The 16,547-nt window shown below is 38.9% G+C and overlaps 1 protein-coding gene across 1 annotated transcript in view; it reads left to right on the forward strand.

Annotated features, from left to right (window-relative positions):
- The first annotated feature begins 6,750 nt into the window (after positions 1-6,750).
- Positions 6,751-16,547, forward strand: part of EFCAB2 (EF-hand calcium binding domain 2) — a 48,206-nt gene continuing 38,409 nt past the window's right edge. Inside the window, exons 1-2 of the mRNA XM_012644338.1 lie at positions 6,751-6,754; positions 11,412-11,496. Of these exons, the coding sequence (XP_012499792.1) occupies positions 6,751-6,754; positions 11,412-11,496 (89 nt within the window). The remainder of the gene's footprint in view (positions 6,755-11,411; positions 11,497-16,547) is intronic.

Here is a 16,547-nt window from a genome sequence, read left to right on the forward strand (position 1 = left end):
TACTAATTACATTAATTCCTTTCCAATTTTTAGAAAGTAATCAAAGACATACATAATTGCCAATCAGAACTTATCATAATGTAAGATACATATTTCCTTATTGTCTGTCTATCCTTTTATAGTAGAAACTCCATGAAACCAGAGACTTTGTTTCATTTATTGCTAAATCCCTGGAATTTAGAAAATATATAGGATATAGTAATCACTGTAAATATTTGTTGAAGGAATGAATAACACATTGAGTAAAGAAATTGTCGCCCTGTATGGTCTTATTATGGGTAAATGTAATTTTCTGTTACTCTAAAAATGCTGAAAAAAGCTCAGAGTTAACTCCATTACATTTGCAGAGGCACTCAGATTGGAAATCACATATTTAATCCAACCTCATTACTTAAAAAGCTAGGCTGGGTGTGGTGGCTTATGCCTGTAATAGTAGCACTCTGGGAGGATGAGGCAGGAGGATCTCTGGAACCCAAGAGTTTGAGGTTGCAGTGAGCTATGATGACACCACTTCACTCAAGCCTGGATGACAGAGCAAGACTCTGTCTCAAAAAAAAGAAAAAAAAGTCCTAAAATGGCACTTCCATTTCAGCATGGTGATTGGGCACACACGTTAGTTTTTACCCTTCCTGAAACCCTCCTAAAAACGACAGTAAAGAAGGAATGAAAAAGGAATAGATGTACAGATACAAAGAGAATAGGAGAGGAGATAATAGTGGTTTGTAAAAAGATATAAAGAGAGAACATACTACATTACTATTAGGTCATTACATATGAAATGTCCAATTTCGAATCAAAAGTTTAGTTTATCATATCTCAAACAAGAAGCAGTACAATTAATCAAAGTATGTGCCTAAACTGTCGACACAGTTTTGCCATCTTAATGGTAGCTTGTTTATGCCAGCAGCAAAGAAGCCTGGAGAGTGAGTGTCGATGAAATTGCAAAAGGTGTTTTCCCCAGCTTCTTGAGATGGAATATTTTTCCTTGCAAGAATTGGTCCAAAGCCTGGAAGAAGTGGTAGTCAGTTGGTGAAAGGTCTGGTGAATACAGTGGATGACAGAGAGTTGCCAAGTCCAGCCTCTGTAGTTTGAGCAGTGTGTTTACGCAACAAGTAGTTGAGCCTTGTCTTGCAAGATAATTGGCCTGTCTCTATTGACCAATCTCAGCTGCTTAATCACAAGCATCCTCATCATTTCATCCAATTGGTTGCAACAGACATCTGCTGTAATTGACTGACCAGGTTTCATGAAGCTGTAGTGGATAATACCAGTGCTGGACCACCAAACAGACACCATTAGCTTTTTTTGATGAATATTCGGTTTTGGACTGTGTTTTGGCACTTTATTCAACCGTTGTGCCGAACATTTGCAATTGTCAAAAAGAATCCATTTTTCATCACACATAACAATATGGCATAGAAATGGTTCACCTTTATGTCATGACAGCAAAGAAATGCAAGCTTGGAGACAGTTTCTGTTCTGATGCTCATTTAATTCATGCGGAACCCATCTATCCAGCTTCTTTACCTTGCTGATTTGTTTCCAATGGTCCAATATCGTTGGAATAGTAACGTCAAACCTTGCCGCTAATTCGTGCATTGGTTGAGATAGATTTACTTTCACTGCAGCTTTCAGCTAATCATTATCCACCTTGGTCTCAGGTTGCCCACATGGCTCACTTTCAAGATTAAAATCACCAGAACGGAACTTCTTAAACCATCAACATACTGTGGGTCCATTAGCCGCATCCTCCTGAAACACTTTGTTGATATTTTAAGCTGTCTGCGCTGCATTGGTTCCACGACAGAATTCACATTCGAAAATAACACGGATTTTTGACTTATCCATGGTTTCACAAAAATTGCTCTAAAAAAAATTTGAAAGATAATCACAAGCCAAACCGTGCTTTTGAAAGACTGAGGCTGAGGCCGGGCATGGTGGCTCACGCCTGTAATCCTAGCTCTCTGGGAGGCCGAGGCGGGCGGATTGTTTGAGCTCAGGAGTTCGAAACCACCCTGAGCAAGAGCGAGATCCTGTCTCTACTAAAATTAGAAAGAAATTAATTGGACAACTAAAAATATATAGAAAAAAATTAGCCGGGCCTGGTGGCGCATGCCTGTAGTCCCAGCTACCCGGGAGGCTGAGGCAGGAGGATCATTTGAGCCCAGGAGTTTGAGGTTGCTGTGAGCTAGGCTGACGCCACGGCACTCTAGCCCGGGCAGCAGAGCGAGACTCTGTCTCAAAAAAAAAAAATAAAAAAAGAAAGAAAGACTGAGGCTGTACCATCACAATAAAAATAAAACAAAAAATGTCAAAGTGAAATGTCAGAGATATCAACTGTCTTAGTACATAAGGAAATTGGACATTTCATACCTAATAACCTAATAAATGGATAGATTGGGGCAACTAACCTAGCAGAACCAAAGAAAATAAATGTAAGCCTGTAGAGGAGAGAGCCAAAAAGAAACAAACCAATTTTAGCTTGTAAAATCCTTGAAAGGCTCAGGATTAAAGGCAGCAGGGGTCTCTGAAGGCATGCATGTAAAGTGAGGCTAAATAGAGGAGGTTAGGATGAAAGTCGTAAGGCGAATGGTTCTCTCTCCCCTGCCCTGGAGTAAGGAGGTGACCACTGCCCTTCCATCCATGCAGAAGACTGGAGGTTTACTCTCTGAGTATTTTTAGATCGCAGAGGCTCAGGACTTAGGGACACTTGGCACAGCTGATTGGGGAGATGATGTGCCATTATTATTATTACCATCTTTGATGTAGTAGCTGAAATATTGTTAAAATTTGTATGAAACTCAATATTATCACATAGATTAAATATTCTGAGTAGGACTCAAGAAATAAATCTGAAAATTGGTAGTATGTCTTAATAGATGCCAGAGTAATGGAGATTTGAAATTCTCTCATTTAAGATCTCATAAGTAATGAGGAAAAGTAGCTATGTACTTCTTTAATTGGTTAGTTGGTTTACACTGGTAACTAAAGTATAAAATAGTTATAAAGACTATATGCCTCAAGAGAAAAGTGAAAAGGAATTTAGAGATTAAAAATTTTCAGGCAAAATCAGTAAATAAAATGAAATTTCATATGAAACTATGCTATATAATGAAGTGAGAAGAAAACTAAAATGTTCCCTCAATTTCAATGACTTCTCTATTACACTTGAGCCACCCACTTCCATGGCCAAACCGTGGATATTGCCATCATCTAGGATTGTGCCACTCTGAAATCTTAAATTCAGATGTTGCGTTCTCAGCGTATAACCTTATTCAACATTTATTATTTTAAATAATTTTCATAATTATGTGAAATAATTTCAAATTTACAGAAAAATTGCAAGAATAGTATGTACAGAGAATTCCCACATTTCCTTTATCCAAATTCTTTAATTTTAACCTTTTGCCACAGTTTTTAATCATTCTTTTTTTCTACTTCTTTATATAACTATATATATTTATCAGTTTTCCCCTTGAACTTGTTGAGAGTATGTTACATACAATCATCCACTTCATCCCTTAGTACTTTGGTGTGTATTTCCTAAGAACAAAGATAGTCTCTTATGTGAAGTGTCTATGTACTTTACCATAGATAATATATTTTTATTTAGAATTACAGTCTATATTCCAATTTTGTCAATTGTCCCAATTGTCAATAATGTCTTTCACAGCATTTCTCCCTCTAATACAGGTTTCAGTCCAGCATCATGTATTGCATTTAGGCGTCATGTCTGTATAGTCTTTAATCTAGAGCAGTACTTTAGTCTTTCTTTGTCTTTCATGACATTTAACATCAATTCAAAAAGGGTTTAGATCACCTGTACAAATTCATGATCTCATACCTCTCATTTCCTCACCTCTCCATTCACTCTGTAAACCTCTTATTATATCACAGAGAAAATATAAGCCATAAAATACAAACTCCCTCAATTTCCTGACACGTACACATTTATCTGTATCTACTGGATTATTGCAAAAGCCTCTTAACTGGTCTACTTGTTTTCATTTATCATGCTGAAAATATGGTTATCTGGTTATGAATTCTCTACCTAAAACCCTTTAATGTTTTCCCATTTCCCTTAGAATAGTCCAAACTCTTAACAAAATAAACTAGGATATCTTATTTCTCCAGGACATTTTTTTCTGATCACATGTTTAATATCACCTTCCATGCATTCTATTCTTCTTATTAGTGAACAATTTACTTCTTGTTCCCATAACGAAAGTGCTAGCCTGTGCACATATTGTTTCCTCATCCTGCGTTTCATTTAGTATTGCTTAATGGTTAAGAACATGGAATCTATAGTAAATCCTCCTGTTCAGATTCTAGCTCTGCTACTTTAACAGCTGGATAACTTTAGGTGAGCTACCTAACTGTTACAGTTTCTTCACATGTCAGATGAGGAGTATAGCAGAATCTGTCTCATATCGTGGTAAAGCACGTAGCAGAGAACTTCATGTGTATTAGGGGCTCTGTAAATGTTATCAATCATTACTTTTTGTGTTAGATACCGTGCTAGATATTGTGGAATAAAACAGATTTGGGCCCTGCCCTCTTAGAGATTACTTACTCTAGAGGAGAGAGCCATTACAAATTTTCATAACTATTTATTCGGAGTTCGAGAAGAGAACATCTGATTTAATTTTTTCTTGCTTCAGTGGCTTTGAGCGTGGCATTCCCTCTGCTGAAAACCTACTAGTTTTTGGCAGAGCACACTGCATGTTCAAGAGCTTGAAGCAAGAAAGAAACATGGCTCATGAGAGGAATTGAGTGAGGAGGGCCAGTGTGGCTGGAAAGGAAAGGTTAGAGTTGGAAGAGCCGTATGAAATGAGGTTGGGGGGCCGACCTCTATCTAAGAGCAAGAGGAGGCCATCAAAGCTTTTTAAACAAGGAGATAATACAATTCATTTTATGTCTTTAAGAGGTCACTTGGCTGGGTACGATGGTGAACACCTGTAGTCCCAGCTATTTGGGAGGCTTAGGCAGGAGAATCACTTCAGGCCAGGAGTTTGAGGCTACAATGTGTGATGATCGTACCTGCGAATAGCTATTGCATGCCAGCCTGGGCAACGTAGTGAGACCCTGTCTCAAGAAAAAAAGGGAGGGGGGTCGCTTGGTTGCACTGTGGAAGACTGGAGCAGGATGCAAACAAATGATTATGGTGGTGTCTTAGATTAGGTGGCAGCAGAGGAAATGACAGAGAAGGTTTTAGAGTCTAGAGATTCTACACTTTTTTTGTGACTAGATGTGGGGATTGGGAGGAGAGAGTTAGGGATGAATTAACACTAGCAGTCCAGCTTCCGACTCTTTCTTCTGGTCTTTATCTAAGTCCCATCCTCAAGCCTGAGGTGAATGCTACTCTTGTGCTTCTATAGTACTGTCTGCATACCTCACTGACTTTTTGCCCTGATCTGTTATAATTTACTATAGCTGGTCTGTTCTCCTTTTAATTTAAAACATATTTATAATAGATGATCAATTAACATTTGATAAATGAAAGCACAAATTAATGTACAACTAGTTGATGACCGAATATAGTATTTCATTTTAAGCCTAGTGTTTTGGTGGTGTATTGTCTTTGGATCAAGTTGTTTATGGAATACGAATACACTAAGAACTACCCCTCTCCCTCAAAATATAGACAAGAATTAGGTTCTTGACTATTTTTTTTAATAGCATATGTCTGGAATACCATGTTGGCATTACTTGGGTCAAACAGAACAATAACATTTGTTTGTACTTCCAGTTAATTAACCCTGAGGGCATTTCTTTATCTTCTTTGTTGTATGTTTTAAACAGTTCTCATGGTAAATATTCCTCTAGGGGCTTATTATTTTATCTTAATTTCTGTAGGTGGGGTTTTGAGCACCTAGTTAAATGTTTATGTATACAGATATCCTCACTTTAGAAAAAACTCAGCTGCACTATTTGAAAACTTCTCTTATATCCTTAGGTGATTTCACTTTTATTTTGGTTATGACTTCTCCTTGTGTATTTATTATCATTAATTTCTTCTTTTGAAGTTAAGTTTTTTTCCTTTCTATGGTTGGATTTTAACTTAGTACAATACACAGTTTTTAGCCTTCTTAGCATTTATGTTGCCGAAAAGCAAATACAATGTGAAATTGTTGGCTTTGGTGTACCTAATAATACCTAATATGGAATTAGAGAGAAAGGGAATTTTATTTTTTTTAATAGACAAGGTCTTGTGGGCTTAAGCAATCCTCCCACCTCAGCCTCCCAAGTAGCTAGAAAATTGTTCTATAATGGTATAACTTACGTCAACTGTGATTTCATCAATTAAAAGACATTTTATTATTATGTTGACCTATTAATTTAGTTATGTTTATTTATTTTATAATAAGCAACTCTGCTATATATTTTTTGTGGCCTAGTAGAGTAGAAACAACTAAAAATAAGATGAGGAATATATTTTTAAAGGAGTATGAAATATACAATTTTATTGACTATTTTAGAAAAGATGATTTATATATCTATCCCAATATAAAAATTATAGTAATTACCAGTTCAAAAATATTATTAGTGAAATGTCAGCAGATTCCAGTACAGTAACTTCATGAAAGCTAATGCTGTAACACTGAGTGTGACATTAGACTTTTATTTTCTCTTTCTGTATATGCTTCATGTGAGTGAGTAAAAGTTATATTCTCTCAATCAAATCTATATAACTTAACTTCCCTGAGATACTAAGCCACTTCCCCAAATCAGAGAAAATTAGTAATGATAATGGGTAAGTTTTATTGACGATTGCTATAGTTTAGGTAGTATCCCTCAAAACAACCTTGTCAGATACTCTTGATATTGTCCTTTTTACAGAGGATAAAAATTGACCATCTGAGCAGTTAAGTAACTTGTCCAAAAGATTACAGAGCTAGTAAGTGATGAATCTGATCTTTGAACCCAGGTGGTCTGGTTCCAGAGTCTGTGATCTTAACCATCACACTGTATTGCAACCTAGAAATGGTGGCAAAATTTGTTCAAAGATGTTAAAGTAATCATTAAAATTAACTGAAGTCTATAATTAATCCAGACTTTCTAAATTTTTACCTAATGCTCTTTTTCTCTTCCAGGAGCCCATTAAGGATACCACATTATATTTAGTTGTCATGTCTCCTTAGGCTCCTCTTGGCTGTGACAGTTTCTTAGACTTTCCTTGTTTTTGATAACCTCCTCAACAGTTTTGCATACTGTTCAAAATGCCCCTCTGTTAGAATTTGATGTTTATCTCATGACCAGACTGGTAGAATGGGATTTTAGGAGGAAGACCACAGAGGTCAAGCGCCGTTTTCATCACATCATATCAAGCATATATACTATCAATATAGTTTATCACTGTTGATGTTAACCTTGATCACCTGGCTAAGGTAGTGCTTGTCAGGTTTCTCTGACAAATAGGTATTCTGTTTCCCCATTCCATACTGTCGTCTTTGGAAGGAAGTCATTATGTGCAGCCCACGCTTAAGGAGTGTGGAATTATGTTCCCACTCCTTGAGGGTGGAACATCTACACGAATTATTTGGAATTCTTCTGCACAGGAGGTTTGTCTCTTCTCTCCTATTTATTTGTTACTGTCATACCCCCATATTCGTGGTTGACTTTCCATGGTTTGAATTACCTGAGGTCAACAGAGGTCTGAAAATATTAAATGGAAAATCCCAGAAATAATTCTTACATTTTAAATTGCATGCTCTTCTGAGTATGGTGATGAAATCTCCCTAAGTCCCACCCAGGACATGAGGCATCCCTTTGTCCATCTTATCCACACTATCCATGCTACCTGCCCTTAGTCATTGACATCATCTGCTCCAGACATCCAGCCATCAACATCGTCATGGCTTGATGATCCAGGATCACCCAAAAAAGATGATCCTTCTTCTGCCGTATCATCAGAAGTTCAATAGTGGCCAAACGCTATGTCACAATACCTATGTATTCACCTCACTTCATCTCATCACATACATGTCATATCATTTCACTGTTACGGCAGGGCTGACTGAGAATAGACCGAGAGACACACTCAGAGATTTTGGCAAAACAGGTTTTATATTTTATGCCGGCCGGCAATTGGCCCAGAGGGGAATTTGGTCTCCCCAAATTCTGAGCACCAGACAAAGAGCATTGCAGTCTTTTATACACTCTGCTTAAGGAGGAGGGGCACAGTTACAACAGGGTTAACTTTAGTGAGGCAGGGTCCTAAGCTACTTTACAGCCTGGTACACTAATTGCTACAGGTGATTTATGAGAGCAAGGTTGCAGGGGAGGAGGGGGCCCAGGTAAGGATCGCAAGGGAGAAAGCCCGGTAGTGGAATTTGTAAGAATGCCACTTTAGTGGAATTTTCCAGTCTTCCACTTCATCATATCATTAGTAAAAGAAGGGCAAGTACGATAAGATATTTTGAGCAGCGACAGAAAGACTACATTCATATAACTTTTATTACAGTATATTATAACTCTATTTTACTATTAGTTATTATTGCTAATCTTTTAATGTGCCTAATTTATAAATTAAATTTCTTCTTTTTTTATGGTAAATGTTATGCAGCAATAACACAATATAAATTCAATTTCATCAAGGGTTTGTATATGTAGAGAAAAACATAGTATACATAGGTTTGTTATTAGATTAATATAAGGTTTCAGGCATCCACTGGGGGTCTTGGAACATATCCCTTGTGGATATGGGGGGGACTGTACTCAATCATTTATTTCTGTGAGTATGGTCTCATGGATATTTATTTTATACTTTGGGTTATAATTCAGTACTACTTTATTTTGTTGTCTAAATTGTTCCAGCTTTGGTCATTGGGAGCTCTTTCAGTTGGCTCCTAGGTCTCTTTGACAGCCCCATCAATGTGGGGTTTTTTTTAAGCACTTATACTACTGCTGCCACTAGGATCTGTTTCTGCTCACAGTACTTCTGACACTAGATATGTGGGTTTTCCACACCAAACAATTCTCAAGTTTTCTGTGGAATCCAACTGGGTGTCCTACAATTTAACTCAATTCTGACACCAACTACCTGTAGTTAGTGCAGACCCACAAGTTAAGGGCTCAGTCCCACCAGACTGCTCCCCGTGGAAGTACACTATTTGCCAGTCGAAAGTAGTAGATCACAGCTGGGCGTGGTGGCATGTGCCTGTAATCCCAGCCACTCGGGAAGCTAAGACAGGAGGATCATTTGAGCCCAGGAGTTCAAGGCTGCAGTGTACTATAATCATGCCTGTGAATAGCCACTGTACTCCAGCCTAGGTGACAGATGAGACCCTGTCTCTGAAAAAAAAAAAAAAAAAGATGAAGAAATAGGCTAGTGGGAGGCAGGGTCTGTTTGGTCAGCATTTGGTTGTTACGTGCTTTTTAAACTCTTACATTAACAGCTCCAAATTTCTGGAAAATCATGTAGAGATCTTGACATTTATTTAAAATCAGTAAACAAATATTCATAAGGAAACTATATTTTTTCTTGACATTCAATACCTTTCAAGTTATTTTTATGTGGTTTGAGCCTTTTAAAAAGAGGTTTTTTTGGGTTTTCATAGTATAGAAATTAAAGCTGTTAAAATAGACTTTCTGGACTGATTAATTAAAAAAGAAATCAGTTGGTTTCTAGAAGGCCTTTAACATTTTGTGCCCGTATGTGTTTTAAACCACACCAAAAACCATAGAAGGAATAGCCAGAAACTGCAATAAACTTTCTTCTAAACTATAAAATGCAGATGACAGACATCTTTTTATAGACATATCTGTGATTGTACACTGTTTTTAGGCTTGATAACTTTTTCAGCAAGGAAAACCTTTCCTTCAAATTTGTAAAAGCTGTTTACAGTAAAATAGCCAACTATGAGAAGACTATGAGAAGACTATGAGAAACCCACCTGCTCATTATAAAGCTAAGTTGGACCACTTTTTCCTTAAAGTATAGACAACAGGAGCAGTAGAATACAATTAAGTATATGTTTAGTGAGGAAAAGTTCTTTTATACTACCTCAAAAATAATTTTTCAAACCTTGAATTCTTTATAAAATTGAGAAAGTGATGAGTTCAGGTGAGAGAGAAAAGGGAAAGGAAAATTAATCCTATTTAGCAAAACTTGTTAAACAACTAGGATTGCAGAAGCAGAAGAATGAATTTGACATAGTCCCTGTATTAACTATTACTGTGTAACAAATCACCCTCAAACCTAGCAGCTTAAAACCACAAATTTTTATTATCTCCCATAATTTCAGGATATAGCTTTATTTGTTGATTCTGGCTCAGGGTCTCTCACAAGTCTGGGGTTCGCTCACATGGCTATTGGCAGGGAGCCTTGGTTCCTTACTGGTTGTTGGCGAGAGGCCTCAGTTTCTTGACACATGGCCACTTGAGCGTTGTCACAACATTGCATCTGGTATCTCACAAAGTGAGAGAGAGAGAGAGAGAGAGAAATCAAGACAGAAGCCACAGTATCTTTTATAACTTAATCTCAGAAATGTCAAACTATTACTTTTGCCGTATCCTATTGGTGACATAAACTAACCGTGGTATAATATTGGAGAGGACTACACAGTGGTGTGAATACCAAGAGGTGGGGGTCATTGAGAGCCATCTTGGAGACTGGCTACCACAGTCGGCCCTTTGGTGTCCAATGATTCACATCCCTCCCACATGTAGAATACACTCACCCTCTCCCAAGGCCCACCATAATGGGCTTTCCATCTCTTCACGGCATCAGCTCAAAATCCAAAATGTCATATCTAAATCAAGCCCAGGTGTAGATGAGGTTCCTTGGCTATAGTTACTTAAGTATAGCTCCTTGAATACAGCTTCTCTCGATCTGTAGACCTGTGAACTAAAGGGACGTTATTTGCCCCTTACCATCCAACGTACAATGGCAAAGGGTAACATCCATAGACATTTCCATTTAAAAAGAGGGTGTCTTAGTTTTATTTTGTGCTACTATAACAGATTACCACAGACTAGGTAATTTATAAAGTACAGGAATTTATTTCTCACAGTTCTTCTAGAGGCTGGAAAGTTCAAGATTAAGGGGTTGGTACATGGTGAGGGCCTTCTTGCTGCATCATAACATGGCAGAAGGCATGATGTGGGGGAAGAAGGGGGCTGAATTCTTCCTTTATAAGCAACACAGTCCGGCTATAACATACTCCTGAGATAATGGCATAAATCCATTCACGAGGGCAGAGCCTGAGGCAGGAGGATCGCTTGAGCCCAGGAGTTTGAAGTTGCAGTGAGCTATGATGACGCCACTGCACTCTAGCTTGGGGGACCAAGTGACACTCTGTCTCAAAAAAAAAAAAAGAAAACAAAAAGATTTCTAGTTTGGTTATTGAAATTTTGTTTTGAATTCAAAATTAAAGGAAAATAATTTTTATTTACTTTGTCTTTTGTAGAGGCTGTAGTAGCAGAATTTCACAAAAAAATCAAAGAAGCATTTGAAGTGTTTGACCATGATTCGAATAATACAGTGGATGTGAGGTTTGGAAATACTTTTTTGTTACAATTCTAAATTACTGATACAACTCATAAAATAGAAGAGGGCTCTTTTCTCTTATACTGTACTTCAGATTTATTATGCTATTTAGAGTATTTATTTTCCTGTGCTCTGTAAAAATCTTTGCTAACTATTGCTTCAGATAAATACTGTTTCTTATCCTTCATAGTCTGGTGGAAAGAATATACTGTAATTGTATTGCCCATTCCAACCTATAGATTATAAACTCTGTGAGTGAGATGAACTCTACTATAGCTGTAGTGCTTGGCACATAGTTGGCATTCAGTAAATATTTGTCGAGTGAATGAGTACAATTTGCATTTTAAAAAATATAAATACGGGCCTGGCGCGGTGGCTCACGCCTGTAATCCTAGCTCTCTGGGAGGCCGAGGCGGGCGGATTGTTTGAGTTCAGGAGTTCGAAACCAGCCTGAGCAAGAGCGAGACCCCGTCTCTACTAAATATAGAAAGAAATTAATTGGACAGCTAAACATATATAGAAAAAATTAGCCGGGCATGGTGGCGCATGCCTGTAGTCCCAGCTACTCGGGAGGCTGAGGCAGGAGGATCGCTTGAGCCCAGGATCTGAGGTTGCTGTGAGCTAGGCTGACGCCACAGCACTCTAGCCCGGGCAAAAGAGTGAGACTCTGTCTCAAAAAAAAAAAAAAAAGGCAAAAGGTGTAGAGGAGATTAGAGTCTATAGGAATTGTAGGATCTGTGCCCCACAGATCAAAGAAATGAAACCATTCTTCTAGGAGGCCAGGCTAAATGAAGATTATTTGATAGGATTACAATCTCGAGACTAGGTATCTAGTATAGAGGTCAGCAGAGCAGTGGGAAGTGATTTAAAAATGGCACCGGAAGCCAGGCGTGGTGAAACATGCTTGTAGTCCCAGCTACTCAGGAGGCTGAGGCGGGAGGATCACTTGAGCCCAGGAGTTCGAGGCCGACCTGGGCAATATAGTGAGACTCCATCTCTTAAAAAAAAAAAAAAAGAAAGAAAAAAGAAAGAAATTGTAGTGGAAAGGAATTGTTTGATGCTTATAAACCAGTACCATCACTTCCCGACTAGTCAGGGGATAAAATGCTTTAAACTTGAGCAAAACTGAATGAACAATAAAAGACTTTATTCATGACAAGTTGTAACTATTAACATATGTATTCCTTAGTTCCTCATGCCTAAAGGTACAAGACTGATAAGTACAATTGGTTTTATTACCTTATAGTGTTAGTCACACCTTATAAAGTTTTATTTTATACCTCAACTGTGTTTATGGGCCGTACTGCAGTGGTGAAGGTGGACAATGGAGTTAAGTTCATCCTTCCAGCACCTTCATTGTAGTAGGCCTTATGTGAGCCTTGGCTCAGCCTTTGCCGAGGAAGAGTGAGGGTAACATGCCCGGCTGCAGCACTGCACAGCTCTAAGCGGCTCTGGTCACGTTGCATACAGTGGGAATGACACTGTGTGGAGCAGAGGCCTCACTGGGAGTATCCTAGCAGGAAGATGAGTGGGTGGGGTGCGGGGGTGGTGGTGATAAAGTCTGGGAGCCAGTGCAGAGCATGCAGCTCTGGCCCAGAATTCGAATGACTAAATATATGAATGTCATCGGTAAAGTGGGAATAGCAACAAGAAAAAGAAAAAAAGTATATGAATGGCAAGTGTCTTGACCTCAGACTTCTCATTGAAGGGTCGTTCTCCCGGGGGCAGGGGAGAGAAGTGTGATTAGAGAAGTCCGGGAAAGTATGGCTTTATGAGACAGGAGGGGAAAGAGAAAAAAGCAGGCAGCATTTACTTAAGGCTCACTATCTGACAAACTACCTGTGGTTGGGTGCTTGGGGCCCTGTGTTTGCTTCCTCATCTTAATCTTATTTGTGTGGTAAGGGTTGGCATCTCCAGTTTCTGGAGATAAGGAGAAGGTAATAGTTTGCTCCATGTCATATCAGGGTTTTTCTTTTCTTTTTTTTTTTTTTTTGAGACAGAGTCTCACTCTGTTGCTCGGGCTAGAGTGCCATGGCGTCAGCCTAGCTCACAGCAACCTCAAACTCCTGGGCTCAAGCGATCCTCCTGCCTCAGCCTCCGAGTAGCTGGGACTACAGGCATGCGCCACCATGCCCGGCTAATTTTTTCTATATATTTTTAGTTATCCGATTAATTTCTTTCTATTTTTAGTAGAGAGGAGGTCTCGCTCTTGCTCAGGCTGATTTCGAGCTCCTGAGCTCAGACAATCCGCCCGCCTCGGCCTCCCAGAGTGCTAGGATTACAGGCGTGAGCAGTGGGCCAGGGTTTTTCTAATTCCAAATCTTTTGTTGTGCTACAGTGCCCACCCTCCCCACCCTAATCCTTCAAGGACATCTTCTGCCTTTAGGCTTCCTGACAGTAGAAGTGAAAAGAAAATCTCCCAAATCCCTTAGAGCAGTGATGCCAGGCCTTTTTTGGTAAAAGGGCCAATTCAGGAAAAATAAACATGTTTATGGGATGCATCTTTTTTCCATTCAAAATTAAAATAACTTTACCGAGGCCCTGAGGGAAAGTGTATGTTCTTACAGCTTAAATGGTCTACTTTATTAAATAAATATGGTTACTAAGAAAATTAACATTATTTTTAGCATTAAAATATTGACACTAAGCATGTTTGAGGAGTAGCAGAATGGACGAATGTGGTTTTTAAATCTGTATTCTCTATATTAATTTGTATAGCACTTTAAAGTTTATGAGTGTTTCAAGCTGCTGGTATCATTACCATCCACTCTATAAATTGGAAATTAAGGACAGAAAAGTGAAAACACTTGCCCAAGATTGTATAGTGCGTTAGCAGCGAAGCTGTAACTCAAATGAATTTCTTCTTTTGGGGCAGGATGTGTACCCTGTGTTTCCAGGGGAGGCTCTGGAAATGCAATGAGTGAGATCTGGTCCTGCCTTTCTCGGCCTCAGCTCTGTCTCCATTTGTAAAAGTGGTTATTCTATCTGGAATTTATTTTGGTTTATTATTAAAAGTAAAGGTCTAAATAGACTTTTTTCCCCCAAATTACTAAAGAGTTTATTTACTTATTTTTTGAATAATTAGGCTTTCTTTATAATGTGTTACATTTTATATAGCAGGATCTAATCAGGGTTGTATTCTGATGTATTGCTTTACCTTGCCGTCTTATACTAGTTTAGTACTATATTAACTGCTGTCAATTTATAAAGTGTTTTAATATCTGACAGAACTAGTTTCTTTATTATTCTTCTTTTTAAACATTTTAATTAAGGACTGAATGAAGCATTCTGTGTAAAGACTGAGTGGTGTACGTAAAAAGGAATGAAATCCTGTCATTCATGGCGACATGGATGAGCCTGGAGGACATGACAGTGAGTGAAATAACTCAAGCGCAGAAAGATAAATGCCACATGTTCTCACTCATATGTGGGAGCCAAAAAGAATTTGAGCTCATGGAAATAGAGAATGGAATTGCGGGTATCAGAGGCTGGGAAAGGTATGAGGGAGAAGGGAGGATAGAGAAAGGTTAATTAACAGATATAAAATTATTCATACAAGTAGATAGGAGGAATGAGTTCTGGCATTCTGTAGCACTGTCGGGTGAATACGGTTAACTATACTGCATATTTTCAAAAAGCTAGAAGAGAGGATTTTGAATGTTCACAAGACAAACAAATGATGAATGTGTGCGATGATGGATATGCTAATTACCCTGATTTGATCATATACATGTATTGAAATATCACTCTGGATCCCATAAATATGTACAATTATTACGTGTCAACTCAAAATAAAAGGAAAAAACAAAAGGTTGAGTGGTGTAAAGCAGTGTCTCTGAATGGAGTGAGTGTGCCAGAGAGGTATATAGGGCATGGTGTGGGCAGGGAAGAGAGCTGCGCAGTGAGAAGCTCCAAGGCATTGGCTGTTCCTCCCCAGTGTGCTTCATCCTGCAGGTGGAGGTATGGTGTTACCTCCCTTGTAGGATCCCCTTAGAGGTCAAGGTCTTAAGAGTTTTGTGGTGGCTACTCTCCCTTCCCCATATCTCTGTTTTGCACAAGTTGAAAGATTTAATTTGAAAATTTGTCACATTAGATAGAGGGGAGGTCTGGTATGGTGACTGCTGGGCAGCCACCGGCAGGTTGCACACCACTGTCTGGAACCTGAAATGGGCTCCTGCTTTCCTCGGACCTCTGAGGAGCAGGCCTGAGGTCTGGAGCTAGACTTCCTGGGTTCCAGTCCCAGCTCTGTGACGCCGAATAACTTATTTCTTCTCTTTGTGCCTCCAGTTTTACATTTGCCTCATCGGATTGGTAGTGTAAGTAGTTCTCAAAGTGTGATTTGGAGACCCCTGTGTGTCCCCAAGACCTTTTCAGGGGATCTGTGAAGTCAAAACTATTTTCTTTCTTGTCTTGTCTCGTCTCGACTCCTCTCTTCCCTCCCCTCCCCTCCCCTCCCCTTCCTCTCTCCCTTCCTTTTCTTTCTCTCTTTCTTTCTTTCTTCCTTGCTTCTTTTCCTTCCTTTCCTTTCCTTCTTTTCTTTCTTGACAGGGTCTTACTCTGTCTCTCAGGCTGGAGTGCAGTAGCCTCATCATAGCTCATAGCAACCTGGAACTCCTGGGCTCAAGGGATCCTCCTGCCTCAGCCTCCCAAGTAGCTGGGACTATAAGTGTGCACCACCATGCCCAGCTAATTTTTCTGTTTTTTGTAGAGATGGGGTCTTGCTCTTGCTCAGGCTGGTCTCAAACTCCTGGTCTCGTCATCCTGCCTTGGCCTCCCAGAGTGCTGGGATTCTGGATGTGAGCCACCGTGCCTGGCCTATTTTCATAGTAAATCTAAGACGGTATTGGCTATTTTTGTTCTCATTTTTTCTAGGAGTGTATATTGGAGTTTTTCAAAGTCTGCATGATGTGCAATATTACAACAGATTGAATGCAGAACTAGAAATGAGAATTCAGCTATCTTCTACTAAGCCAGAAACTACAGACATTTGTAAATATGTCAAACAATATCATGCTTCTAAATTTATTTTTTGTTTTAGAAAATATAGTTATTTTCA

Source organism: Propithecus coquereli, unplaced genomic scaffold (genome assembly GCF_000956105.1).
Source record: "Propithecus coquereli isolate 6110/MARCELLA unplaced genomic scaffold, Pcoq_1.0 Scaffold210, whole genome shotgun sequence".
NCBI classification, from domain to species: Eukaryota; Metazoa; Chordata; class Mammalia; order Primates; family Indriidae; genus Propithecus; species Propithecus coquereli.